This window comes from Pangasianodon hypophthalmus, chromosome 19, assembly GCF_027358585.1.
Source record: "Pangasianodon hypophthalmus isolate fPanHyp1 chromosome 19, fPanHyp1.pri, whole genome shotgun sequence".
Lineage (NCBI taxonomy): Eukaryota > Metazoa > Chordata > Actinopteri > Siluriformes > Pangasiidae > Pangasianodon > Pangasianodon hypophthalmus.
In genome coordinates, this window is record NC_069728.1 from 8,856,838 (window position 1) to 8,884,814 (window position 27,977).

The following is a 27,977-nucleotide window of genomic DNA, read 5'->3' on the forward strand; positions in this document are numbered from 1 at the left end:
AACCTTGTTCCATAAATACTCCTCAAAAGTGACATTTTATGAAGATTAAAAATAAACAAGGCAAAAGAGAATGTCTCAGCAAGATAGGACAAGCGTCCTGGTACGGTTTGTGCTTTAAAACCATGTCTCTGGTTTGGAGTTCACCTGTCTGACAGGCACATGGTCCTGTTTTTTTGTTTGTTTTTTTTTCTAATTCCGTCAATATGGCCGCCACACTCCTTCATCCATCCTCCCTGCTGGATTGAGCACAGTTGGAGAGTTGCTGTGGCTGCCGTCCTCCTCCACACCGCTCCCTCCATCAGCCTGCACGGGAAGACTGGCATTGACCAAGGAGGCACCTGTGGAGGCGCTAGTGCAGGTGGGCAGCATCCTGGAGGGTGAGCGGTCTCCCCCAGTTACCATAGAGAATTGGTAGGAGCCGGAGGAGGCCCCATAGTAGAGATAGGGGGTGCTGCTGCTCTGGAATGGTCCACTCTGGCTCTGAGTGGAGCCTGGGTATGGTGGGGGCAGGTATGTGTGGTAATGGGCACTGCCAAGCGACATGCCTGTGGTGACAGGGGTGGGCGTGTAGGTAAACGTTGCCGGGTAGTGCATCCGTGGGCTGGAGAATCGGCTCTCAGTGAGGGAGGAGAATCCGGGGAACTGGCGCTCAAACTGCCCAGGGAAAGGAGTCAGATCTGTGGAACCTGCACACAATACAGTACATGCACTCTTAATTACATAATATCACATAATATTAATTACATAATATTCTCTACAATATATATTAATGAAAATTAGTTTAAAAAATAAATACATTCAACAAGTTAATAAATTCCACAAAGTTTGAAAATGAAATGAGGGTATATCCTGCAAAAATAAAACAATCTAATATATCGCAAATTTTATTATGCTGAAACTTTTATTCCACTCTTACTGTTTACATACACAATTTGGCAATTTTCCTTACTTGTAATAATGAAGAAACATCAGTTAAACCTAATAAACTAAATAACTTAAATATACCTGTCTTTTTTTATTTTTCCCCAAACTTTTTCACTAAAGTTTTTCATAATTCAACATATGTTTCCTACAAATAGTGTTTACAAACAGATGGACAAACAGATAGATAGATAGATAGATAGATAGATAGATAGATAGATAGATAGATAGATAGATAGATAGATCGATACTTTATTTATCCAAAAAGAGAAATTCAAATATTTCTACAGCAGCATGGCCTACACATACAGCAAAACATTGCACAAGACAATAAAGAATAATAAAGAAATAGTAATATTTAATTAACAGTAATAAAAGGTAATAAAAAGAAATGAATAAGGTCAAACTAAGGACATATAAAAACATATACTACACTAAGGGATGTCCTAGTCTGTGGTAGTGACCCTGTGATATTAAACTGGTTTCAGGGCTTTAGTGCAATATACTTATTGTAGAGATTTTAGTAGAGGTTTCATGATTTTTTGTTCAGGATTGGCATTGTATAAACATATGGCTATGGGGATAAAAGATCAGTGGAATATATCCATGTAACATAACAGTCACTTTGGTTTGTGTACTTTAATAGCCACTGTACATACAGTATCTCAGGTCAGCTTGCTCTATATACAAATAAAATTTGTTTCCCCCAAATTATGCTCTTTATACATTAGGCTGAATCACTACACTGCACAATGATCACAATGTCTCTTGGATTGGCTAAATATGTTTATGGATTTTTTCGTTCATTTTCTCAGACCAGCTCGTGTATATGTGTATTCATGTGTATGGTTATACGCCTCTCATCTTCTGCGTTTGCATTTCCAGGCTTATTTATATGCTTGTTTATGTGAGTCTGCACATGTTTAAACTGGTCTGTGTTCAGCTAGGTATGTGCATTGCTTCAGTAAATTGTGTGTGCCCACGTTAAAAGTGCAGTCGGGTTGCATAAGCAGTCACACATTTGGAAGTGTTTTGTGAGGTGTTTGAAGCATCATGGGGAGACGATCAGTCTCACCCTCTGATGTGGCTCCTGGTATCTTATACGTTCTGAGCCCAGGCTAGAACCCTGTTCACCCAGCCCTCTGTCCTTCATATGCTCTCTTGTTAACCTTAAAAGTCATGAAACCACTAATGGGCCATTTTGGCACCAGCCCCCCAAAACCCCTTTCTAGACGCAGTATTCTTATCATAAATCACTAGGCGTCTTTTCTGTCACCATGTCTATGCTAAGGGGGACTATGATTATGTGTGCGCGCGTTGCAGAGGCGTGAATTGTCGCTAAGACGTTCATGTTCTGGACTTACTAACGGTGTTCCCCCATGCACATTTTCCCCCTTTAATATTAAACCTCTTTGATTTGAAACTCTTGGAATAATGGTTCTCTAGCCCCAGGCAACAGAGAGTGTGTGCTCTGAATAATGGGCAGAACAGCTAAAAGCACAGCCCCCCTTTTTCACACACATGTACACATAAAGGCTATGTTTGGGCTGTATTTAAACAGTCACTGATGCTAGACAGCACTGGACCCAAAACCAGATGCTAGTTCATACATCTAAGTATGCTTTCCATGTTTAAGAGGCACTAAGCAAAGGTTCATTTGGTCTATTTGCCATACACAGCAAATATGCTTTTAGCAAGTATTACACTGTCAACTTCAGATGACAGCAGAGTCTAATGACATTTGACAACAGCATCCACATTTAACAGGAGGATTTTCCGAACTGTAGTTTGCTTCTCTGGCAGCAGGATGTGTCAAACAGTGCTGCCCTTATCTTAGATAATGGCTGTTATTAGCAACAAGAGCTTTGAGTGCGCCATGCAACACTCTACAGGCTGACAAAACCAGCCTAATCGAACCTGACAGGACAGGTGGCAGGCGTCCAAAAGCTGCCAAGCAGCAGTAACACCAGGGAGCCGCTTGTTTAATCGCTTACAGTTGCTTTGGGCTCACAAGAAAGAAAGAAAGAAAGAAAACGGGTGGAGGGAAAGATAAAAAAAAAAGACTTTAAAAACAGTCACCTGGCCCCGGCTCAAACAGGTGCTTGGAGGGAGAAAGTCGTCTGCCCACATTTCAGCTTTAAACGTATGTGTTTGGGTGGGTGCAGGGCAAAAGAGGACAAATTAGCATATTAGATTCAGCACCAACTGGGCTCAGGCTCCCTGGCAGGATCTTTTGGAACCGAATCACTATAAAGCTGCTTAATTTGCCTGCCACCGGCCTGTTATTATGTCTTACTCTGTTATTAACCATATTCGGCACAGGATCAAAGAAACTGGAGGAGGAAAACGGAAACAATCTCTTTTTTTGTACTTCAGAAAAAAAAGGTCTTCCAATCAATTTCTGGAGGTGGAAGTTTCAAGAATGACTGTTTTTTTCACATCCTCAGAGGAACAAGCCAATGAAAACTGAAAGCTAATGTCAGATTGTGGTTGTAATTAATTAAAGCCTGAGCAGCAAGTGAAACTAAATATTTTTAACATGACTTTGACGCAATACATCATTTGTAAATACAAAACAGAAGAGTGACGATGCAATACTAACCCTCAAAAATATTAAATTCTCATAGCTAAAAGTGAGTGATGCACCATAAGACAGGCAAAGCAAGAGGAGTAGACGAGTTGCTGACCTTCCATAAAGGAAAATATCTTTTATTTTAATATTTAAAAATGTCAGCACACCCCTCTGACAAACTGTGACAAGCCAATCATTTTGTTCCCCCCAAAAAAAACAAACTGGACAAAATTTTGGAGTCTTAAAAAAAAAAAAATCATCTTTGAACATATGTGTCTTGCTGTTTGGCAGCCAGGCCATGACAGCGGAGGTGGAGAGGGTTAGGGGCCGCACCTGCAGGGGCCTGAGGCTGGAGGTTACCTGGCAGGCGGCGGGGAACGTCGCTGATGGAAGGCAGGCCGGTGGCGCGGCTGGAGGACAGAGGGGTGGTAGAGTGCACCGAGGGGGACGCCATGGGGCTCAGGTACGATGAGTATGCTTGCTCATTAAACCAAGGAGGGGACGACTGTGACTGCCGTGGGTCTGACCATGTGTGACCAAACAAAGAGACGGAGCATTATTTCCACAGATTAAACCTCGTGTTTTTTTTTTTTTTTTTTTTTTTTTTACACTGTGTGGTTAATGTATATAAAATATATGTATAAGTATAATAATCTTATGTCTTGTTTCAGATTACTGACGCAGTAGTAGATGCAGGCTGAGGTGGAAAGTACTTAACTAATTTTGTTAATATACTTAAGTAGCATTTTAGGGGATGAGTAATTTACCTGAGTAAAAATAAATTAAATAGTACTCTTATGAATTGCATTTTCTTTTTTTTCTTTTTGCCCAGGTACCAGTTCAATCAATTTTTTATTTTTGGTTGAATATGAATTCAAATGTAAACATAAAAAAATCGGATTTCAGTTCAAATCATTTACTTTTTAACTTTTAAATGCTTGAGAATATTTGGTAGTGGAAACTTTTTAACCTTTACACAGGTGTAAGGTGTCTTCTTGGCACAATATTTTCACTTAACTATCATTCTCTGTACTTTCTCCACTCTAGATATGGGTATTTTTGTGCCTACATTCATCCTATTCATGGGTGACCAGGTATTTATCTCTTGAATCTATGATAACATCCAAAGAAGACTGTCCTTAAACAGAGGGCTAAAAGAAAGAGGTGCAGGAATGATGGTATGTGTTCTCAGTTGACTTAGCTGTTACAAAACAATACCCAGGGCTCAGGATGTTTAGAGCAGTAATTAAAGACAAATGATATGTGCCTCTTCTCTCTAGGTACAGGGTGCACTGTGCTCTGTTTTTCTTTGCTAATCACCCCTCATTTTAGCCTCCACAAACATATCCAGTGGCATAATTTACGACTGTGGTTGAGACTTAGCACAGCTGTATTTTTGCTTAGTTGAATAAAATGAAATGATCTATATAAACATTTATTAATAATTTACATTGTAAAAAGATGGTACCACAATGCTGACTGATTTTTCTGAGAACTTAATTTATGCAGAGGCATAGTACAGTGTGAATAGTTCAGGAAAGCAAACTTGCCCATACCTGAGATTTGGCTCTGGCCCTGAGGAGAGAACGAGTTGGGGTTGTTGAGCGAGGTTCGGGGGGTTTGTGTTGGCACAGCCACTCTCATGGTGCTCTGTCGGATGCGTTCTAGCTCGCTCAGGCGGTCAGAGAACAGGCCCGCCTTCGGTGAATCGTCCAACTTTGGCCTATGTCCTGCAATGTAGACGAGACGGCACGTGAGCTGATGGTGCTGGGACCCTGGCCATGCCACTGCATGACTGTTTCATTACCACGTTCACCACAAACAGCGTCATATTAATTACACAAAGCAGAAAGCATTCCAAAATCTTTTAGCTTTGATACAATTTCAAATGGCAATAGAAGTAAACTAGGCAAACTCCTACATAGTAGATATTACTGCAATCTCTCAGAAGTAGATGAATTACAATTTAGGGCTATGCCTTTTTCTGAATTATTCATTATATAAACACAGTAATTCCTCAGAGTGGCAACACAGTGACAGAAATATGATGTTTTGCTGAAGCACAAGAACTGTACTTCATTAAAGTTTTGATGAAGCCTGCTGTCTAATATAATTCACCATGTGTATTAATAGGTACAGGCATACAGTTAACTTCCATTTGGAGTACGGCAGACTTCTCGGATGGCTTGCGATGGATAAAAATGGGACAAGTGTTCCATTTCCTTCTGCATGAACATTTCATTCGGCCCTCTGGCATGTTCAGTTTGTCTTATTAATTTAGAATGTACTCAATTGCTATCACTCTGCCCTTAAAGTCAAAAACGATCAGTGGCTCCACAACAAAAGAGCTGTTTAATGTACTTTAGCTTCCCCCTGCTGAGCTTCGCATTTTCCATATTCCACATTCAGCATTGTCCATACTGTTAATGTACAGGGTCAAAGCAGGTGAAAGACACTTTATGCCATGCAAGTCAAAAATCCCAGGTCGTCTAGCAAAGCACAAATTTCAATTTATAACCACAGGCTCTCATCCTTCCTTTACTACCCATACAGTGGGATCTGCAGGCACAAAGGGTTCCATACTGCCAAATGCTTTACAGGAGAGTCATAACAAGACCATTTAAGAGCCCACAGGTGCCCCGTGCCGGCTCAACCCATAGCAGAAGAGGGATAAAGAGAGGAGAAAGGCCCCAAGCTGCACTACCCCCAGCCCTCTTGGCCATTAAAACAGTGCTGTTTGTCTGTCTAGGCCAGTACCAGCTTCCCAGAGAAGGCAGTAAAGTAAATATCAAACAGGAGAGGGAGAAAAACTCCTGCTGGAACTGGAACTGTTCCAGTTGGCACAAAGAGACCAACTAAGACAGGATCTAGACTATACTCATTGTGAAGAGAACAAAAAGACAACATACATACTGAGAGAGACGGAGAGACAATATTTCTTCCACAGTAGACATATTACTGGGAAGCAGGGGGGATAGTAGATGACAGATTATATGTAATACATATTTAATACTCCACGTCATGCGTATGGCCACAGTGACATACTAGGAGCCCAAACCGGCATAGAGTCCAAGTTCATTCATTGAACAAGCCCTGTTCACTGTTTATTTTGTTACAAGCTGTGCACAGGCACTAATACTAAAATTAACCACAATACGTAAAAACTCTGGAAAAAATTATGAATTGTGCATGCTTATTTTCTAGGCTTCATATAAAAAACTGATGTCCTATGCTTGGAGACCAAGTGGGTCTTCAGCACCAGTGATTTTGGAGTGACTCCTTGATAAGGGCTGAACAGAAGGCGAGGGAGTCTGCGTATGGGTCATTGACAAATATAAAATATAAAAATCAAGCATATAACTGGCAACTGTTATACCATTTGGAATGTGGTGTACACATATACTTCCATATATACATACATGTAATTATGTGAATATAGCACTTTTTCATCAAAATTTATCGGCCATGGTCTCAAAGATGACCATGTGGTTCAACTGTGATTTAACCCTCAAATAATATATTTTCTTAATAAGCTTAAAATGTTGACAAAGAAAATTTTAAATTCACCATATATAATAGATAAGAACGGAAGTTTAAAGTGTCCATGTCATGGAAAACCAAATCTTTTCCTGCTTTTATGAAATAAGAGGTTGATATACCATGTAAACATTGTCAAAGTTTCTTCCACCCGCAATCCATACAGTCTATGTACGTAAAACAGTTGTGATTCGTAGCTGTGACTGACATTTACACATCACTGCTATTCTGTGAATATTTCATCCTAGACTATCTTAGACTAAACAGTCTAAATCTTAGAATAAATTTTTGATGAAGTGCAAGACAGAGCAGCCAATCAGAACAGAGATGGATGCAAACTGCATTTTATTGTATCTGTACTCATACTAAGCCAATGACAATAAAGTTGAATCCAATTAACCTAACCTAAAAAGTCTCAAAATCGTCTTTTCTTGATGGTCACTTCAGTTGACATTTTGTAAACTGTACATTTTTGGAAAATTCTGAAAATTCGAAAAATCATTAGTGAATTAAGAAAGAACTATAAATACAAGTGCTTTGCAGTTTTGCAGTTATGCCAAATATGGCAAAAATAAAATTAGAAAAAAATTTAGAGCAATATCATACAGGTTGGATTGAATTTCCAAAACAGCATGGAAATTTTAAAGTGGATACACATATATAATATGTATACTTGATAGGTATTATGTCCTAGTAGGCATTTAAACATTTTTTTAAAAAAGCAAAAAAAAAAAAAAAATATATATATATATATATATATATATATATTTCAACTCAATAACTGAGGGAACCATAGACTTTAGTCAATAATGGTAGTGACCTTGCCATATAAGACAGAACTGACTGAAGACTATATTAAGTGGTGATTAGATGGTAAGCTTTTGATTTAAAGTTCTCCTAATGGAAGAAAAACAGTCTTGGATTAATTAATTTATAATTGCACAGCAGAAGCTATAGCAAAAAAGCACATATTGCACCACAATGCTTATAAAATAAGTGAAAATGATATAATGATAGTAATTATATGGGCATACCTTTCCAAACACTGTCATGTATGAGTTGAGGAGCAAATGTGCTTGTTCTTTCTTTCACAGAACACCTCTAGACACGATGTGAAGTTGAAAACAAGCTTTGTCAGCTGGTGCAGGGGGAATTAGGGCAGGGAGTGAGCCTGAATGAGTGGAGGTATTTAAGAGAATCAGGAAACCAGATGATATCACTGCTGGGGGGAAAGTCCCAAACATTCCCATCATCTCCCAGACAACGGGTGAGATTTTCGATAGCCAACACTTCCCTGTCCAATCATGCAGCGGAAGCACGGACACACTCATTCCAGATGCTTGACTGGCCCAGTGGGACCATGGCCAAACATTACTGGTGAGATATGTAACCTCCAGCTGACACAGGCCTGATTTCAGAGCTCAGGACTAAATACTTATGAGTCTGTCGAGGTAATTCCAAGATAACATCTCTAGCCATCCTGTTATATGTTCTCTGATAGCAAAAGGCCCAATTACGCAGACAAACTAAACCTGAAACATTGCAATAAATTAAATAAGAAAGAGATACCATCTGAGGTTATCCCCCTGCTGCTCCCACATCAGCATGTTTGGTCATCATGACTAACAGCGATAAACAAATGCAGCAGCTATGATGGAGGAAGAGAGGAATTAGGAGAACAACAATAGAAAAAGCCAAAGGCAATAGAAAGGATAACAGAATAAATAGACAGGTAAGTTTGGCTGAACTGAGCTGCATAATGATTTCGCAACCGACTTAACTGAGCTCTGCAGCAGAAAGTTTTGAGTTCAAATCCAAGAACTGCATCAATACTGGACTTTTGAGGAAGGTCTTAACCCTCAAACCCTCAGCTGATCAACTAGTGTGGCTGCATGTATAGAGGAAAGCAGTATGGGCAGTATTTAGAGTTGAGTTTCTTGTGTGAAGTGAGGATTTGATACGAAAATTGTGCACGTGGGTATTCAGACTTCGACAGAAAGCTACACAGACAGTTGCGCAGGAGTTGTGCGTAAAGGGTAGGATTTGCCTAGAACAGAGGAGTTCATGACCTTGATTTAGTATCCCATGGCCACATTAAATTGTGCACACAATTAACTGTGTTGGTGCACAATATTTAAAAACATGTGTTCCAATGGCAACGATGGGGTTCTCTGTGTTTCTGGAAGGAGCAAGCTCAATACAGTGAAATACAGCAATGGGGGAAAGAGGGGATAAAGACAGCATGGATGATAGCCAGTCCCATCTATTCATTCAGGTTTAGGAGTAAATGAGAGTGGGAGAGAGAGAGTGGGAGAGAGAGAGAGAATGAGAGAGAGAGAAACATGCAGAGTCAGACTGTCATGGAGACCAGCCAGGTGTCTGTGTGGTCTTTACATTTTAGCCTTCAGAAGGCAAGCCAGGCAGGGAAAGGGTACAAGCACACACATGCATACACACACATACAAAAAAACTACAAGGGCCCTCAACCTTTTTAAATCTTCAGGCACACTCCTTCATCACCTCCATGCTCATATTAAAGTAGTAGGACTCCTAACAGAGCACCACCAGTATTTCTTGAGATGTAATGCTGCAGCTCTGATGAACACACTGAGTCTCCAGACCAGACATATACAGCCAGACTCAAGCTGAGCCCTCTCTTCATGCACATACACACTTCTGGCACCTCCTCCTGTAGCCCCAGTCCAGCGGGCCAGGACTATGTCTCTGTTTTTCTCCCTTCTCCTCTCTTGTTTGGATTGGTTTTATGTGAGCAGTTCCCATTATAAATGCAGCTTTAAGTGAAGTCTACACTGACACTTCTTTTTTTCATTTGCTGTAAGGGCAAATAATATCTATAGTGCTTGTGTGGTCTACAGAGCTGATATGGTTGAACAATGGCCAGATATAACCTTTCTACTGTCTCAGACACCATTATTGCTCCAGTTATTGTCTCCATTCAACATACTGATGCGTCAAAGTGTCCAAACGATGAAAACAACACGTGGGATTCTGGGAAGATGGAAGTACATTTTTTTAAAGGAGCGCTTGGCGTCTTCTAATCCCCACAAACAATGCAGGATTTGACTGATGTGATTTTACAAGAAGTGAAACGTACAACAAAAAGATCATTCGAAACGTGTTACAAAAAATGACAGTCCGACATACGATCTGTAATTACAAGGGGCCTCCAGAGCAAGTGTGTTGGTTTAACCAACCCCGCCCAATCTATTAGTTTAAATAACTTTTAATGAGGGCTATTAGAGGTTAGTGCAAAGCCTGCGTTACCCACGAACGGCTGCACACAAACATAACAGCAAACATGATATTTTTAATCAGACATTAATACAGTTGTGATATTACTGAGAAGAAATGGAAATATATATATAATAATTCGTTTCTACATGTTTGCATAAGGACATTTTGAGTATGTACAAGTAAATCAGCTGTGGAGATATCTGCTTAAACCAGTGTATGACAGAGAGCTAGAATGAGAAATCACTTTTGAAAGCAAATGAATTGTATGAGTACACTGAGTTGTTAATGTCACCAGACTATCAACACTCTCATTGTACTGCTTGTTCTCCCTCCCTCTCTCTCTCTCTCTCTTTAACACACATACACACATACACACATACACACACACACACACACACAGCACTGGAACTTCTCACCCCTGAATGATTCATATGGCACCCATCATGGCTTATTAAACACATAAACACATTAATAATGCACATACTGTGCTGAGTTAATATCTGCTATACATTCACCTCTGACTGAGGTCCTGCAGACAGACTAAGTAAAAGACAGCCTAAATGAACATTAGTCTCTGTATTAAGACATAATAAGCAAATTATATTTTGACTGAAAATGAAACAGTCTGTACATAAACATGTGCCTATTATTTCTAAATTACACATAAATGCTTTAAAGCATAACAAATGTAAGTGTTGACAAGTGAATCAGAAGAAGGTGTTCTTTCAGGCATTTGCGCAGTGAAAAGCTTTCTGACGGCACACTGTTGGCATTGTCTAGTTCGGCGAGCTGGGCCCCTTCTTTAATTGCCCTCTCATTAACACCAATTAGACGTTTAATGACGCAGAATCCCAGTGTTAAGGAAGTGCTGAAATACAACATTATTAAGAGGGCACAGATGCTTTTGCAACTCAGTGATCGGCGTCAGGGACCCGTTATGCAACAGCTTGTACTTTTTGACCATGACCTCCTCTTTGTCTATAATTAATGTGGCGGCATTAAGTATTAATACGTCATGCTTGTATGGCTTGAATGTACTCAGAAATATGGCTCTGGGAGACATAGTCCAATCTAACACAAAAAAATCTATTAGAGTGAGTTTAGAAAAATGGCATAAAAATGTACAGTAACATGCAATTTATCAGCCTTTTGATACTACACTCCAAGAGAAGCAGGAGCATAGGAAGTGTTTGACATCAAACAAAAGTGTAGAGACTGCTAGAGGCCGTCTTAATACAATGAAGAATCAAGACCATACAGCCAGTGTGTCTTCAAACACCAGAACCATATGTGTTCACTGAGACTAGAGTAAGTGAGAGGGAAGGAGAGAGAAATGTTGCAAGTGATGTGATAGGGTTGAATCCTACGCCAAGATGGAGTATGTATTTTTTTCATGATAAAGTAAAACAGCTGCTCTCCAGACAGGTTGGCACTGAAAGCCATTAAAAATGAGCTGATGTTAGCACTATAGCACCCCAGTGGAGCCTCGGCGCAGCCTGACACACCTTCACTGACAGCTTGCTATGAACATACAAGGAGACTATTAGATCCTAACAATGAAACACAAAAGATATGATGTGATATAAAAGAAAGACTGTAGGTTGAAATACCATACCATAACTACCATAGCATACCACAGCATGTAGTAAACTACACTGTACTGAAATGAACTCTGTCTTGACTTTTCAAGAAATGAAAATGTAATAAGAGCCTAAGTAAACCCAGTGACTTCTATAGAACTATTCTGTTGTCTCTCTCTATTTAATGTTTGATCATTTAAGTCCCCAAAAATCTGACTTCCAATAGTCAGCCAATGTCCAAGCATTACAGTATGTAGGAACAGTTCTCACAACACAATCCAAAAAGCCATAATCTTACAGGCTCTTTCTACTTCTCAGCATCAGACAAGGTAAATGATATAAATATCAGCCACTTGATCAACATAGCTATCACAGAAAAGGATGAATCAGGCTATGGCAGATATACAAAGAGTTAGAAGGGAAGAAAAATAAATTATAAGTAAATAAAAATAAATGGGAAATGACTATAGTTATTGTTCAGACTTCCAACAGCCATTCAACATCTAAGCTAGAGTATCTAGGAATAACCCAACTAAGAATAAGAAGGAGCATCACACCACTTCAGTGATCACAAACATGCAATTGGTAGGACAGGAAAAGACAGAATACAGAGATTTGGTCACTTTAAGAAGTGTGTAACTTACTCCTTGGCTCACGCGGTCCGTCCACTGTGACCTTAATGGCTCTGTGGTAAGTGGCCACTTGTGGTGGGTTTGTGAACACTGTAATTGTCAGGGTGAAGCTCTTTCCTGTACAAACATAATAATACAGGTTTAGTTGCTGACAATAAAAGTACCTGCATGTTCACAGACCTCTGCCAGCTTTCATCTCAAATGAAATTGGGAGAATCTTAATTTGGACCTAACCCTCCTGGTGAAGGAGGCAGGTAGAAAGAACTCCAAGCATTACAACAGAGTGGAATTCAGATCAACAACCCTGGCTCATCTTTCAACTTCCCTAAACAAGATTTCAGACAAATTGTGCTCTCATGGGGTTCTAAGGGGAATGCAGTGTACTAACATGGCGTCTCAGGAATGCCATTGCTTGGTCAAGGAGACAGGAAGAGGTGGGTGGAACGTCATCGCAACTCTGAGCAACAGCTGGCAGCACACATGCACCAACATCTCAACACCAAGAACACACAGTTCCAGTGCTGAGTTTTATCTCGACACTGATTTAAATGTTTCTACTGTGACGATAAACAGTTTAAGCACTTCAGTTTAGATAAGAAATCTGAAAGTAGTGAATAGACTGTATTATATAACATGTCCTTATATACAAACAATAACATTTTCCTCTCGATTAATGTATTCTTCAGAAGTCAGTAATGCATTCTCAGCAATGAGAATCAATTTATAGAGATAAATCCAATTAATCCAAAATCTGAAACTTATTTAGCATTGCTTAAAAGAAAAAATGCACAATTTAACATTATAAAAATTGCAAGATGAAAATATTGGGTGCCTACTGAAAAAGGGGGGAAAGGCAGCGATATTCACACAGATATGAAAGAGACTGCCTTGGCCAAGCTAATCACATGTCATTTACGTGCACTGTGCAATTAATACTGGTTTTCGAAATTTCAATATCACCAAATTGCATAATCTTTTCCTCACAAATTCAGGTCCAAATGAATTATATATACTGATACAAAAGCAGTAATAAAATAATATTAATAAATTAATAAAATAAATTATTTTTATTTTATTTATTATGCCCAGGAACACACACAGCTTTGTAACTTAACGATCACATGCCATCAGGCACTGCCTGGGCTGTAACTGATGTAATTATTAAAAGAATGTCTTTTGTCCCCAGGTGACTGTAAACCCAATTACACAAGCCTTCCTGCACAAACGTACTCTTAGGTACACAGTGTGCTCGAGCCTGGAGCAGGTGTAGGTAGTCACAAAACTACAAAAATAAATACAGCTGATTGGGTAGTATTAAGACTGCAGACGTATAGTGTACCTTCATTGTGTAAACCTCTCTCATCTTGTGTTGACACCACATCCTTCACATAATCTTATCTACTTACAGATGCCCTTATGTAAACAACAGTAAAATTGGCATTAAGTGGATCAGACCTGATAATTACACACAGGAGACAACATGGCTTTACCCAACTCATGTCTGTTGACAGCTCATAGTTGGCTGTTTTTTTCATTCTCTGATTTTTGTCCTGCTGCCAAAGCAATGCAGCCAGAATGCTGACAATCATGGCCCTAAAAAACCTCCTTTTCCAGGTCCCAGATCATAGATAAAATTACCTAAAAGTATGTGCTTAAATGTAAAAAAATCTCAAAGTATTTTACTGACTGAAAATAGACTAACCTCTTCCACTGCGTCCCACAAATCGTAGATCATTGAAGCGAGCCACCTGGTTCTTCATCACACCTGAAGCATTGCGCAGCTCCGCTGAGTAATTCTCATCGTTCCCAGCCATCACAGTGACGACAGTGCCATCAGGAACGTCCCCCAGAGCCACGACCTGCAGGGACACAACACTGAGTGCAGTGATAGCTTCCAGCGCTCACTGAGGTCACGTTAGGAAGTGCTGGAAACTAGGCTATCATGTGGATCAATATTCCTAGACATTCTAGCAAAATTACAAAATCCAGATACAAAAGCTTACAGTAAAAGTAAACGTTTGGACACACCTGACTGATGTATATTTTTTATACTTTTAAAGATATTATGATTTAAAGGCTTGTGCCTGAAATGTGTTTCTAAGCAAAAATATATGGAGAAATCGATGCCTGCGTAAATAAAAATTTATTTCAAAGACAAAATTTGTCACATTTAAAAGAACTTAGGACTAGGAAAAACAATCGACAAGTGCTCAGCATGTGTGGGAACTATTTCAAAACTGAAAAATATCCCCCAGATGACTGCATCACGAAGAAAGCAAGCTGAGAGAAAGCAAATGTGAAACGCTGTCATCAGTCTATATATGTGTGTATATATATATATATATATAAATATATATATATATATATATATATATATATGGTTTATTTGCTTGGTTTATTTGCAGATTTGGTTTATCTGTTATTTCACAGAAGTGAAATGTGGAAAATACTACACACACACACACACACAGAAAAAAACTATTTCTAGCTGTAGGTATATCTAATGTATATCTAATATATCTGATGATGACAATAAATTAACACTACATTTATATATTTATCTCATAATTTTAACACACTGTAAACAAAGCATACAGGAATAAACAACGCATGAAGGATTTAAGGATAGGGAAAAAGTTTTTGTAGTCGACCAGTTAAAAAAAAGATAGATAGATAGATAGATAGATAGATAGATAGATAGATAGATAGCTGGGATAAGGATAAACATAACAGGTTATATATTTATACACATACTTATTTATACTTAGATTCCATATTTAAGTAAATAAGGACCTGAAAGCTTTATTAGGCTAATTAACAGGAAAGTTGTTGTTGTTGTTGTTGTTGTTGTTGTTGTTGTTAGGTAATCGTGTAATTGAAGTAATCGACTGAAGTAAAAATGACTCACCTTCTGGATCATGAGAAATGAAGTGTTTCCAGACATGGGCATATTTAAACCGATTTAGTGGAAGCCAAAAGTCACACACAGAGTGATTTCCATGCACTAGCATTTTATCTTATAATCTTCCTCCCAGAGTGTAACCACTGCAAGTAATTTTCTGTTCAAATAAATCCAGAAATAGAAACGGAAAGCCATGGAAGCAGGGTTTTTACCTTGAAAGCGACCGGCAGGGTTTTGTTGCAGCGCCAGTGAGAGGGCAGCACGGAGCAGAGGAAGTTGGGGCTGTCGGTGCGCACCAGCTCAGCGGGATGATCGGCGATGATTTCTGCCATGGAGCGGTTCTCCAGCGGCCGCAGCCTCGCGTCGTGTTGCCCGGTTCCAGCTCCTGCATTCCCGCCGCTCATGCTGTTAATCCCGCCGCTGCCTCCGCCTCCGCCTCCGCTGCCTCCGCCGCTGCCGCTGCTGCTGCTGCTCACCTCGTTGATCTTGGCCGGGAGCGGCTGCAGGCTGCTGGACGGAGGGCTGAAGCGCCGAGTCGCGCTCGCATCTACAGGAATGCGCATCACAAACACGCTCAGTTACACTCGAGGTAAGGCGACGAGGTTTAGAGAACTCCTGTCGTGTACAGTGGCTAGAAGTGCAGATGTTTGGGCAGCTGTTATAGTGGGAACTCAGTGTGCCAGTGAGAAATGAGTGTCGGAAGTGTCCGAACCCAGCTCCGTCACGACCAAACTTCAATTGGCGCTTTGTGCAGAGGCGTTTTCCTGTATTAAAAAAAAAAAAGCTTCCCAAAATAATCCCGCGTCACGTCTGACACCAGGCAAAGTTTCATTTTTTTTCTCTACCGCATGATTCTTACAGCCTAATGTCTTCAGTATCTTCCATGTTCTCTAGTAGACAGCTGATGTTCAGAGTAAGACACTAAACAGAGGCAAGCTTATTAAATTGCCCTCCCATGTATGTGTGTAAAAAATGTCACCTCTGTCTTTTTTTTTTTTTTCTCAGATTAAACAAACTGGCTAAAAGATATAGAAGTTTCAGACAATAGTGTTAAATATGGAGTGCAAATCTGATAAATATGATCACATGTTTAATTTCCTACTCATAAGATAAGCTATATCAGACTTTACACCTAACATGATGATCATTTTTGCTACGTATCATATCACTGGACCAATTAATCTATTAATCTGCATCATTAGCCTCAGCACCACCCTGACATGCTTACGTTGTTCTCGTTTATTTGCTACTTATTTACTACTAACAGCTCCTGTACTGTCCATTATACAATATGTTCACTCAAGCATGCCATGACAACTGATAAGTAACAACAACTGTATCTAAATACGTTTTGGACAGAAGAACAGGAACACTAACCTCAAGACTACTGGAAATGTTAAGAAGGAAGAGACACTGCAAATACATGTATGGGATAAGCAGATAGATCAGAAACGCAAATGCTCTGCGGGATAACTCGGAGAATCAGAGAAAGCTAATATCATACAGCCTGCATGGATTTAGTGTGAAGAGAGCTGGTTCCTCATCTCTCCACTATCTCTCTACTATAGATGGCAATCTCAGTCTTTGTTGGAAAGAAGTCCTGTTGTTTCCCATGAGGAACATTTAAAAAATGTTCACTATTGCAAGTCAGTCTGGCCACAAAAAATACTGATGGCAGTTATATTTGGAGTTTTACTGAACTATGCAGGTTTATGGGGATGAGATCTACAACCACAAATATGTGGTGATGGAGAAAAGAGAGGTGGCATTACCACATGTGCACACACATACACTCATATGTGTGTGTGTATATATATATATATATATATATATATATATATATATATATATATATATATATATATATATATATATGTTTGTGTGTGTATACATATATATATATATCTTTTGGATATGAATATACAGTATTTTGTGCGTGTGACTTTCTATAAAATGTGTGTGTCTTTCATTGTAAGGATGTGGGAAGGATAGAAAAACTCTCGGGAAGCACAGACAGACATGCATATGGCACATCGTTATGACAGAGGAAAAAAAGCCTATTGAATTACGTTCCTTCTATTTCTGCCCAGAACACCAAAAATATAGTTCAGTCTGGCCAGTGTTTTAAAATATTAACTTTAAATTTATGGACAGATAAATCAGTAGAGTTGTAATTAAGGTTGTAACAGTATTAAACATATCCATAGTTAAATTGCACTGCGTATTATTCAAACAGTCTGGGGTCTCAGGTTTGTGTCTTGCTTTCTCCATCATTTAGTTGCTCTGGGCCAGAAGTATACTCATTGGAAAAAAAGTGTTGTTTTTTGTGGCTGTTTCTAGGACAGCCCTGCTGATGATCACTCAGCAGCAAATGTAAGTCATCAAAAAAAAAAAAAAATTGAGATTACCATGACAATCAATAAAACAATGGTGCAAATACAATCTAATAGCAGAAACAGGGAGGTTGTTGACGTGCCTAAACCAAACTGTGTGTTAACTCATATACAAAGAGATATCAAAGAGCATTTGTCACATCTGAATCCACTTTGCTGTACAGTATGGGCGCCATCTGCCAGCAATATCGGTGTGGAGTGTACGCACTTAATTTCAATCATTCTCTGTGCCTCGAGACCGGGACTCTGCCCACTCCTTTCGGGGCTCGTCGTTTGATGTCCTAATGAGCTGAGAGCAGCCCACACAGCCGCCTCTGATGTGCCACAAAGGCGAGGGGTCGAAGCTGTTCAGTTTATGAAGGACACAAGCTCACTTTTTGCTGTTCATCACCTTTTTTTTTTCATCTTTCAACCCTTATGTCTGAGCGGATCAGACTCAGAACCCGATGATATGATGTGCTTGGTTTGTAGGGACGCAATGTAACAGAACCAGGACCAGAAGCGGATCTGATTATGGAGTGATAGGAGGAGCTTGTCACAGAGATGATAGTATGATTTACTGTGGATAACTCATCAGACCGGTATTCTTTGAAATTGTTTCTGAAAAGAGTGCAATCACCATCCGCACTTTTCCCCTGCTGATACACACCTTATTATAAATAATGACACGAGACAAAGGAGCCATTGTTGACTCCTACTTTAAACAAAAGGAGACACTGAGCTCCAGGGTGGTAACAATATCCAAATGACTACAATTTTGATTCATAAAGCCCCGGTATTATGTAACATGCTACATGAATGTTTTTCTGTGTATGTGTGTGTGTTTTTCTCTAGTCTTGCGTTCTTTCGTTGGTTGCGAGGAAAAATCCAGCCTCTTAAGTCCCTGGATCAAGGCTCCATTTCACAGTGGTGCATTTTTAAAGACACTTAATTATGGTTTTATGTGTGGAGCATTTTGATGGGGCCACGGAACCTTCCAGTTTCAAACAGTTACTTTCCATCCTTGGCAGGCAACAGAACAGAGGGGCGGAGAGAATGTGTGAGAGTGTGTGTGTGTGAGAGTGTGTGTGTGTGTTTGGAAGAGAAAAAAAGAGAGAGGAATGACACATTCACAGAAACATACTTCTTACCAAATCAGGAAGACCTCCTCAACTCCTTTCAATCCCTAGATTTAATCTAAGCCCATAATTACTATTTGTCATTGAATGGCTGATGACATCATCACAGAAGACAGTAATGCAGCCTTAAAACTGTACTTGCCAAGCTATCAAATAAGGCAAAGGATCTGAGTAGGCAGCAAATTGCAACCGCGCAGAAATGGCAGAGACGATAGAGATGGCACAGAAGTGATAGAACAGAAATGAGGCAGGGAAGGAGATTTTCCATTAAGGGCTAAAGAAGGAGAGGGTGCACTCCGAGTGCCTTCCTCTGGCTGTTTTGGATGAGTGCAGCGTGCGGCATGGCAGCCTCGTCTGGAAATCAGAGTTGAGATGGAGGCTTGCTGTGGTCGGTGGAGGGGGGCCGGCTACAAAGGCAATTTCCTTTTTGCCCTTATTGGCATGACTGTCTGCCGCCTTCATCCTTCGTGGAGGTCCTTAATTGAGATCACTTGTACTTAAAAATAGGAACAGAAAAGGAACTTCTGTGGCTTGGGAAGGGAAAAGAAATAAAGGGCGTTGATGTGTAGGCTGCCATTAAACCCTCATAATGACGGAGTCCGGCATTAAGAGTGTGTGCAGCTCTACTGTCTGCTGTGGCGCTCTCTAGGTGTTCAGACATTTTACACCACACTACACTACACTCATTATATGTGCTGTCCCTGTAGCAGTGTGCTTCGAACGGTTTGTAAGCTTACACTGTCTAAACATGCCATAGGACATGTAAGTTAGGTTGCAGCTTCTGTTTATTTTTTTATTTCTTTCAAACAATATTACATATAATATTTTTAGGTGAGTAAACAATTCATTAATTTCTACACTGCAAGATCCCTCCGAGTAATTACTTTTGACGTATAATCACAGGATCAGTATGAACAGAAAACACTCACTGGATGAGGATAGGGTGTCATTTTTCCATAAGAGTGTGTTTATCTTGGACAAGAAAGAAGTCCAGAATTCCACCTCACACATTTCTCTTCCGCTGTGAATTGCACTGGTCTACTTCCTCTCTGAAACGGCCTGGATGGTTGAAAAATATTTATAATATATATGCAAGATACTGTTCTAATGTATCCGCTGCCATTTAGTGCTATTCTGTGTGAAAGGTTAAACTAGTAGTAGATTTATTGGGAGCAGATTTCACTTTGTCCCGCAGCAGATTGAGGATGATTGATGGTTTTAACATGCACAGACGAGGGATTGAACACCTGATGGGCAACACAAACAGGCAGATATCCATAATATGCATGTCAGGGGGGCTGTCGCCTATCATGGCTGATTTTTCTCAGGTTCTGTTAACGCCACTTTATTCTCGACTGTGTGGACTAAGGATAGTTCATGCAAAGGTGCTGAAATGAAACCAAGAACGAAGGGAAGAATATTACAGCAGGCCGGAATCTGAGCAAGACACACAGAGCATTGCTCTTTGAGCGCATAAACCTCAGACTGGGGTAAAGTATACTATAGCCATATGTGCACAGCAGTAGATTAAATGAATTATTCTAGGACGTCAAAAGTCTGTGGAACCAGGTGATTTGCTTGGCCACTGCTCTGATATTTCTTTGTGAAAAAAATAAGGCTGCCATTGTTTGCTAGAAACTCAATCATTCTCACAGGGAGGAGGTCTGCCCAGTCTTCTATTCTTTTCAGCGTATGAGCTAAACTTAGTCATTACCAAAGCTTAGGGGGAAATAGTAATACAAAACTAAAACTGTGGAATGTTTGATGAATTGGTTAGTGGGGAGAAAATGATGGAGAGCAAATGCTTCTGGAAGTACAAGGCACTGAGGTCAGTATTGCAACAGATCATTTTAAAGTTTGGGAGTATATCCTTTATATCCTTGTTAATTGGACTCCAGCCTCCTGTAAGCTATTAGGGATGACAGCCATCCTCTTTAAACTTGCTCTTTTCTGCACACATAATCACTCTTACACGTAAACCGATACTGAAATGTTATCTTGTTCGAGTAATTAGATATGACATGCAAACATTCTCTTACAGAAATGACACACCTAACAGGTCTCCTAGATAATTTATAAAGATATTCTACACAACCAGTTTTGCAAATGCATTAATAAGAATATAAATAACACTAAATTGTTTCTTTGGTGTACTGAGTACTTAAGAGTAGGAATGCATTGTGTTTTAGGAATTGTGTATTTATTATTCTTCATTTCATGCACATTTTAGTTCCACTCTGGAGGAAAGCTCTGGAGGAAAACAGTAATTCAGGGGTGTCTGTTGTTATCAGCAAAGGGCCTGTGTGGCTGCAGGATTTCATTCTAACCAAGCAGGAGCAGAATCTGATTCCACCTGTTTAATCTGTTAGATCTTGATCTCTGTCAGTCGACTATCAGATGCGCCTCCGGCTTAGTTGGAATGAAAATCTACAATCACAAAAGCCCTTTGCAGATAAGAATGGACACCCCTGTGCTAATCCCATGAGTTATCATCAGGTTCACCCTCATAACTACATAATTTTTTCCTTTGTCATTTGTTGTTATGAAATAATTCATAGTAGTTACTGAATATATATATATATATATATATATATATATATATATATATATATATATATATATATATATATATATATATATACTGAGTTGCCATCCTACAGTATATTTAGTTTGCCATGAAGTAAACTTTTTACATAACAAATGATCTGCTCTTGAGTTAACAGAACAACACACCTTAAGGTCTCTTCTGTCACATAATTTTCCCATAATATACTATATTTATGATGCTCTGTAAAATTAAAATGGTGTGTAATTTAGATTGTTGAACTGAACTCAAAAGAATTTCTATTCGTGCATCAGACGTTGACCGAGTTCCTAAATCCCAGAGGGTGAATTTATTTTATTGGTAATCGCTGCAATTTGGGTCAGAACTAAATGAAATAACATTTTTGGCATATTAAGAATAAAGATCTCAAATGTCTCTGGTTAACTGAATTACTCCACTTTTATGCTTCTGTGGAAGGCTGATCAGTGACGACATTACAAGCATCTGTAAATACTTAGACTGAACATGGTAAAGGTTCCTTCATTCTTTTAAAAGTGCAATATAATGCACCATTTTTATAACATCAGCTTCACAAATACCATAAACTGAATCCACCATCGTGTAATACCAGACTGAAAATAAATTACATTATAATTACTTTGGTTGAGTCTAGAACCACCCCATCTTTAAAGCTAATTGCATTGCTGAAGTGGTAGTGCCAATATCAGTGATGTGTTTTTACTCCTGGGATGTTTAGTCTTTTTACCCCTTAATGTTTAGCTTATTATTGAGTTATTCATCTTATACATATTTTTCAGTAGCTACAGTAAATTTAAAAGTAAGTGTATGTAATTACAAGAGGGATATTTAATTCAGATGATGAATTGTGGGAGTTTGGGGTTAAAATACCATAATTACACATATGACGGACACCATCATAACCCTTTTGCGTGCTGATAACCTCACATTCACTAGTTTCAATGTCCACAGGGTGTGAAAAGATAGTTGGTGTAGGTCTGGTTAACTGATCTAATGCAAGAAACTGCACATTTACACTACTTTTTGCCCACTATTTTATAAGTTAAGGCATAGAGTCAAGGATAAAAACAGACTTAGCTAAACCCGATTGTAATTCAGAGCTCCTGTGGAGTGGGTATCAGACGACTGAATTCCACTTTTCCTAAAGAGGAGACAAGAAGGAGAGTGTGTGTAAATGGTTGCGGTGGTGGTGTAAGGCTGTGGCTTTGTATATGTTAGTACGCTTTTAGAAAATAGATTCCATCCAGCCACCTAAAGCATTCTTTGGTTTGCCCCTCTGAGGGAACCCTGAAAGAATCTATGTAGAACCCTACAAGGTGCTTTCCATCAGAGAGGTTTCCAACTAGAATACTTTAAGGAAGCTTTTAACTGTCAGCTGATTAAGCATTACATTATCCAGTGTTGTTTCTTTTAAAAACACTTTATTGTTAAGATATGCCACAGTTTAATTTTCTGCTGAATCATTAAACAAAATGAACATTTTTTATGTACTAAGGAGAGCTTATTTTCTGGAAATAATAATAATAATAATAATAATAATAATAATAATAATAATAATAATAATAATAATAAAACATCTTTGCAGTTATACATGTCTTGTTACTTTTCAGCTTTTACACAAATCCACAGAATGTGACAACAATTTTTTTTTTTTAAGTTTTAAAATTCTATTCCATTTACATTATATTTTGAATTTAAAACCACATTCAAGCTGTTAGGAGAAGTGAAGAACTGTATTAAACTTTTACTGCAGAAAATTTTCAGTTGTTTGTGAAGATTCAATAAACACTCCAAAATGAATTCAGAGAAAAGACACATTGCCTGAGAATGTTGTTGTGTTTCATATTCACAGTTCCTGCTTTGAAGTGAATTTTCTCATGTAGGATGCCTGTGGTTGTTAAAAATGACAACTCTGGAAAAAAATATATATTTCATTTAACTTTCAGGTCCTCTGAGACTTTTTTGTTATGTCTGTTTCTGTTTTTAACAGCACGATCTCTAAAAACAGGCGTCCTATTTCACCAATGCATGACAGAACAACAAGTGGGGCCTGGATGCCGCCAACAAAACGACAAAAGCATGGTGCTTACACATCAAAACGCAATTGTATAGCCTTTGTTGCCCTTTGCCTGACGACACCATTTTGTGGAACTGGAAGGAGTCACAGTGTAAAAGTCTGTACCACATCGTTCTTCTGACAGAGATTTTGATTGGAATTGATGCATCGGTGCAACAGTTTGAAGAGGTAGACAGGACTACTGTTAGGAGTTTATACATCAAATGATCTTAGGGGATCAGGAGGTTGACTGTCAAGTGTTGCCAGATGTGATTTTGCTTTGATACATACAAAGATCCCTATAGTATCCCACAAAAAAACCTTCAGACAGATATTAAAATGCATCGGTCAAAGATGTGGTTTAGCAGGTCCTATTAGATAACACGAGTTGCATTCTCTTTATTTCCCCTTGGACATGGTGATACTTAAACCCAAGCTGCAAAGTGAAATGATTCTCCCTGATCACCTTCCTCCAGTTTCTAGCTGGCTCAGAGGGGAAATGCGTTAAAAAATACCAGGCTGCTGCTACTTCAAAGCCAATTACTGAACACAGTATCAGTGTGCGCGCCCACTCACTCCTTTGCGCCCAAAGCATATATGATTTCATCCTTTGTTAAAAAAAAAAAAAAAAATGTGTGTAGGTGAGTATGCACTATGAGTGCATACATGAGAGTGCCACAAAACCTAATGTAACCCAGACATCCAGGACGGTGTGCTTGCATCACAGGTGCTGAGACTGTGATTAAGTGATTCAGCTGCATTTCCAGCATAGTCACTAGAGCTGTTTTATATAAGTGTGTGGGGGGCAGGAGGAGGAAAACAGGAACAAATGAGCCAGCACAAAAGCCCCTTGCCACCTCCATCGCAGCAGATGGGTGCTGTTTGATCCACCTGTGGGTTTCTAGCTACCCAGCAGTTCAGCAACTCTGAGGCGCAAACTGATCCTCCTTCCTTCCCTCAAGTTCTTACTCCGGTTACAGCAGCAGGAACACATGGGTGGCTGCAGTCGCTCCAGTATCCCTGAGCCAGCGGGCTGACGTTCAGGTGTGCAACCGATCCCTCACTTTTAACACTTTTACCCTCCTGGGAGTGTGCGAGGAGCTAATTTGAATGAATTAGGAGATGGCCCTTGTTGTGATGTGAAACTAAACCCGTCCTCTTGTCATTTCCGCCTCTCTCCATTTCTCTGAGCTATTGACTGCGCATTTGCTCTGACACTAGAAAAGGGATTAGGTTTCCTGTACAGTTTGACTAAGTGCTTTGATTAAATTGTCACTTCCCTTTGCCATGTTCCAATTATTGGTATGTTTTCTCATGGGCCATTTGTAATACCATGTATCTTTGTATATGCTGTATTTATGGAGTTAAGAAGCGTTCTCACGACTGAATGCAGAAAACGACAAGGATTTAAACATAATATTCCTTTACAAGATCTGCAAAAACACTGTTTGCAACATATTAGTTTCAGCTATACAGTTGCATTACAGTTGCTTTAGAAATTTTTTTGGAAATGCTTTTAAAATATTTTTTGTCAAAAAAGATGACAGCTACAGTCAAAATCAAGGCACACAACATACCAAAATAAAAAGGTAAAAGCATCTCAAATAACACATTAGTTCAATTACATTTAGTATATTAATAGTAAACTGACACATTCCAGACAGCATTACAGGTATCAATAAATTCCTATTATAATTACATCCTTGTTTGCTGACTGTAATTATATTGCACTAAATTAGCGTTCCTTTGAGAATGGTATTTTTTTAGATGACTCTCTTCTCTTACAAGCTACCACTGAGGACCTAGTGATTTTCCCCTCGTTTCAATTATCTATTGATGAGAGGGCTTCCCTCCACTGGCCCTGCTGTGGAAAAGCGACGTCTGGTTTGTTTTTAGCATGTCTCAAAAATGAAATGTCTGTGGTAGGATCTGCGGAGCCCGTGCATGCAACAGAAGCTGCCTTTTCATTTCTCAGCTTAGGTCGCCTCAATTACTGTATATGGATATTTTGAAACGAGTCTGGATCTTGAGTCATCAACTTCATTATATCGTCCTCTCCACTTTCATCAGACTGTAGTTTAGGTGGATTTTTTTTCTCTCTCTCTGCCTCAGTTTTTCTAAATGATAATTGCTACCATGGGATCATTGTCAATACTTGGTTTTGATTTTGATAGACAGAGGGAAAAGAAGCAACAAAATATGCCCTGCAGAGACGTTGCGAGTCTACATCTTGCCACACATGTTGACGATTATTCCACACCACAAAAGAATGTTTTCAAGCTAATTAATGTCATGTTGTGCATTTATATGTGTGTGTGTGTGTATATATATATATATATATATATATATATATATATATATATATATATATATATGTATATATATATGCTTTATACATGTAGTAAAATGTGCTAGACATATTAAAAAACAAATGGTCCTTAGATGTTAAAACAGGGTTGGTTTTGATTAACATCGGTCATTTACTGCTCACACCTGCAGCAGCCCAAATCAAACCGTGTTATCATTCTGCGGGCACTAAACTTCCCGCCATGGTGCTCTCATCCTTCTGTTCTCTCGCCCCAGAGATGCTGGAGAGGGCCGGAGGTTAACATGCTAATAGAGGGTGCTGATTGCTATAAGTGCCTCTCTGGCTCCGGCATCGCGAACGGAAGCGTGCAGCTCGTGTGGCTCAGGACGCACACTCTGCACAGCTGTGTTTGGAAACAAGACATTTGGACTTATTCAAAACTGCTCTGGAGGGATATGCACACCCATAGATCAAGCAAAATGGAAGGGCCTGAGTTTGACATTAGGAAGTCATGCACAATGAATGTTTGTGTTTTATTTATCTAGTTGCAATTGCAAAATTGAATTCAATTTTAATAGTATGGAGTGTAGCTTTTTTTTTTGTTGTATCTCTTGCTTATTTCTTAGTTTAATGATATAATTTAATCACGCTATTAGTTTAATGATATAATTTAACAATATTTCAAATAGGACAGATTGTGTCTTCTTAAAATGTTAAAAAAAAATGAACATCAGCATAAGTGAGCAGACAGTAATCAGACATTTCTTTCACTGGAGAAGTCTGCAACATTTCCTGCATATTCTTCTGGTTCTGGCTCACTTTTCACCAGGGCTGTTGTTGTGATGGACATTCACACTGCCGTGTTCCTGGTCAGGCCATTCAGCTGCAGAGATGCTGATGCACACCCACTAATCCAACAGGCCGTGTCAAACATTCAAGTATTTGCTTTCATATTCCGCTCAATTTTCATGCCTTGTTTCACTGCTTGTCCGTAAATGTGCGCAGCATGCTGAGTGAATGTTTATGCTTGATGGAAATATCTTTCAAGAACCTTTTTTTTCCTTCTCGACATCCTTCCACACATGTAACCTTAAGCTGTACAAACATGTTGGCTGCTTGCAAATGTTTGCAAATATATATTCGTAATGTAAATGTTTTCTTGACATGGCAGCGGATTTTCTTTGCACAACATTGCTTATTTCAGTAGGTTCATATATGTGGACCTCTAACTGTCTTTGACTGTATCCTCTGAACACTGACATCACACTGAAGAACTTCACACCACACTACTGTATTAAATGTTTCAATTTAGTAATCACTTACCCCAAAAGAAGTTTTGCTGGCAAGGTGTCACAGAGCTGAAGAGGCTGTTTGATGCCATTGCCGCCACCGTCAGCTGCTCCACGGATAAATTTTGTTTCTCTATGGTTTTGATGACCTTTGAGGCGTCCTCAACTAGGCACACGCATCATGCCAGGAGAAAAAGCGCAAGGGTAAAAACATCCACAAGAATTGCGTTTTCGCATCAACTATTTTCATGACCACAAGTAATGACCAGGTCTGGCTAAAAAAAAAAATGTCCCCTAACTTGAGAGGATGGAGCCAAACTTGCTGCACTGAAAAGTGCGGTTGAAGCGTACTTACTGACTGGTGCGCTCCTTAAGCCCGAGGCTGACCTGTGACAATTAACCATTTACGTGCTGCCTGGTGCAAAAATTCTGATCTGAGCTCCTGTGGTTCTGTGGTTGCTCAGGAGGTGAGCAAAGCCTTCACAAAAACCCAAAACGGCAGAAGCTTTAAAATCTCTCTTTTTTTTCCCTCCCTTCAAAAAGCTGTCACTGGAGAGGCAGGGTCACATGCTCGTGACATCACCAGAGCAACAGAAATGAGTGGGCCAGCTTCTTACTGCTGCGGCTTTCTGCTCTCTTTCTCCCTCTCTCTCTTTTTCTCCCCCTCTTTCCTGCTCTCGCTCTGTTTTTCTTCTTGCGGAGACGCGTGGTTCGGCAGCTTTTCCTGGCACTCGGGGGGTGTAGGGTGGAGTGGGGTGTGGGGGACTGATGGAGCTCTTCAGCTCCCCTGAGTCATGAGGCTTCAGAGGGGGGCGCGAACAATTACCAGC

General features: G+C 39.5%; 1 protein-coding gene and 1 long non-coding RNA gene across 5 annotated transcripts in view; one reads left to right on the top strand and one right to left on the bottom strand.

Annotated features, from left to right (window-relative positions):
• Nucleotides 1-166: 166 nt before the first annotated feature.
• Nucleotides 167-27,885, bottom strand: runx2b (RUNX family transcription factor 2b). 3 transcript variants are annotated; one of them, XM_053242255.1, is made up of 8 exons: nucleotides 27,503-27,882; nucleotides 27,182-27,313; nucleotides 15,612-15,946; nucleotides 14,200-14,356; nucleotides 12,510-12,614; nucleotides 5,050-5,223; nucleotides 3,854-4,015; nucleotides 167-686 (listed from the first exon to the last, which is right to left on the bottom strand). In XM_053242255.1, exons 1-8 carry the CDS (start codon nucleotides 27,549-27,551, stop codon nucleotides 199-201), a joined length of 1,602 nt encoding a protein of 533 aa, XP_053098230.1. In that variant the 5' UTR covers nucleotides 27,552-27,882; the 3' UTR covers nucleotides 167-198. The 3 variants fall into 3 exon arrangements, with proteins under 3 accessions (XP_053098230.1, XP_053098231.1, XP_053098232.1); XM_053242256.1 differs by lacking the exon at nucleotides 12,510-12,614 and having other exon boundaries at nucleotides 27,503-27,885; XM_053242257.1 differs by lacking the exon at nucleotides 3,854-4,015 and having other exon boundaries at nucleotides 27,503-27,881.
• LOC113545369 (uncharacterized) overlaps nucleotides 15,888-27,977 on the top strand; it is a 45,603-nt gene continuing 33,513 nt past the window's right edge. For both annotated transcript variants that reach the window (XR_004580077.2, XR_003404603.3), the window contains exon 1: nucleotides 15,888-15,988. This is a non-coding gene — a long non-coding RNA (uncharacterized LOC113545369). The remainder of the gene's footprint in view (nucleotides 15,989-27,977) is intronic.

Bases quoted from the DNA above. Each gene is read 5' to 3' on its own strand.
- runx2b (XM_053242255.1), bottom strand. From the start codon at position 27,551: ATGGTTAATTGTCACAGGTCAGCCTCGGGCTTAAGGAGCGCACCAGTC. The intron at 27,314-27,502 runs GTAAGTACGCTT...GCGTGTGCCTAG, and splicing joins CTTAAGGAGCGCACCAGTCA to TTGAGGACGCCTCAAAGGTC. The intron at 4,016-5,049 runs GTATGGGCAAGT...ACACATGGTCAG, and splicing joins GGGCCAGAGCCAAATCTCAG to ACCCACGGCAGTCACAGTCG.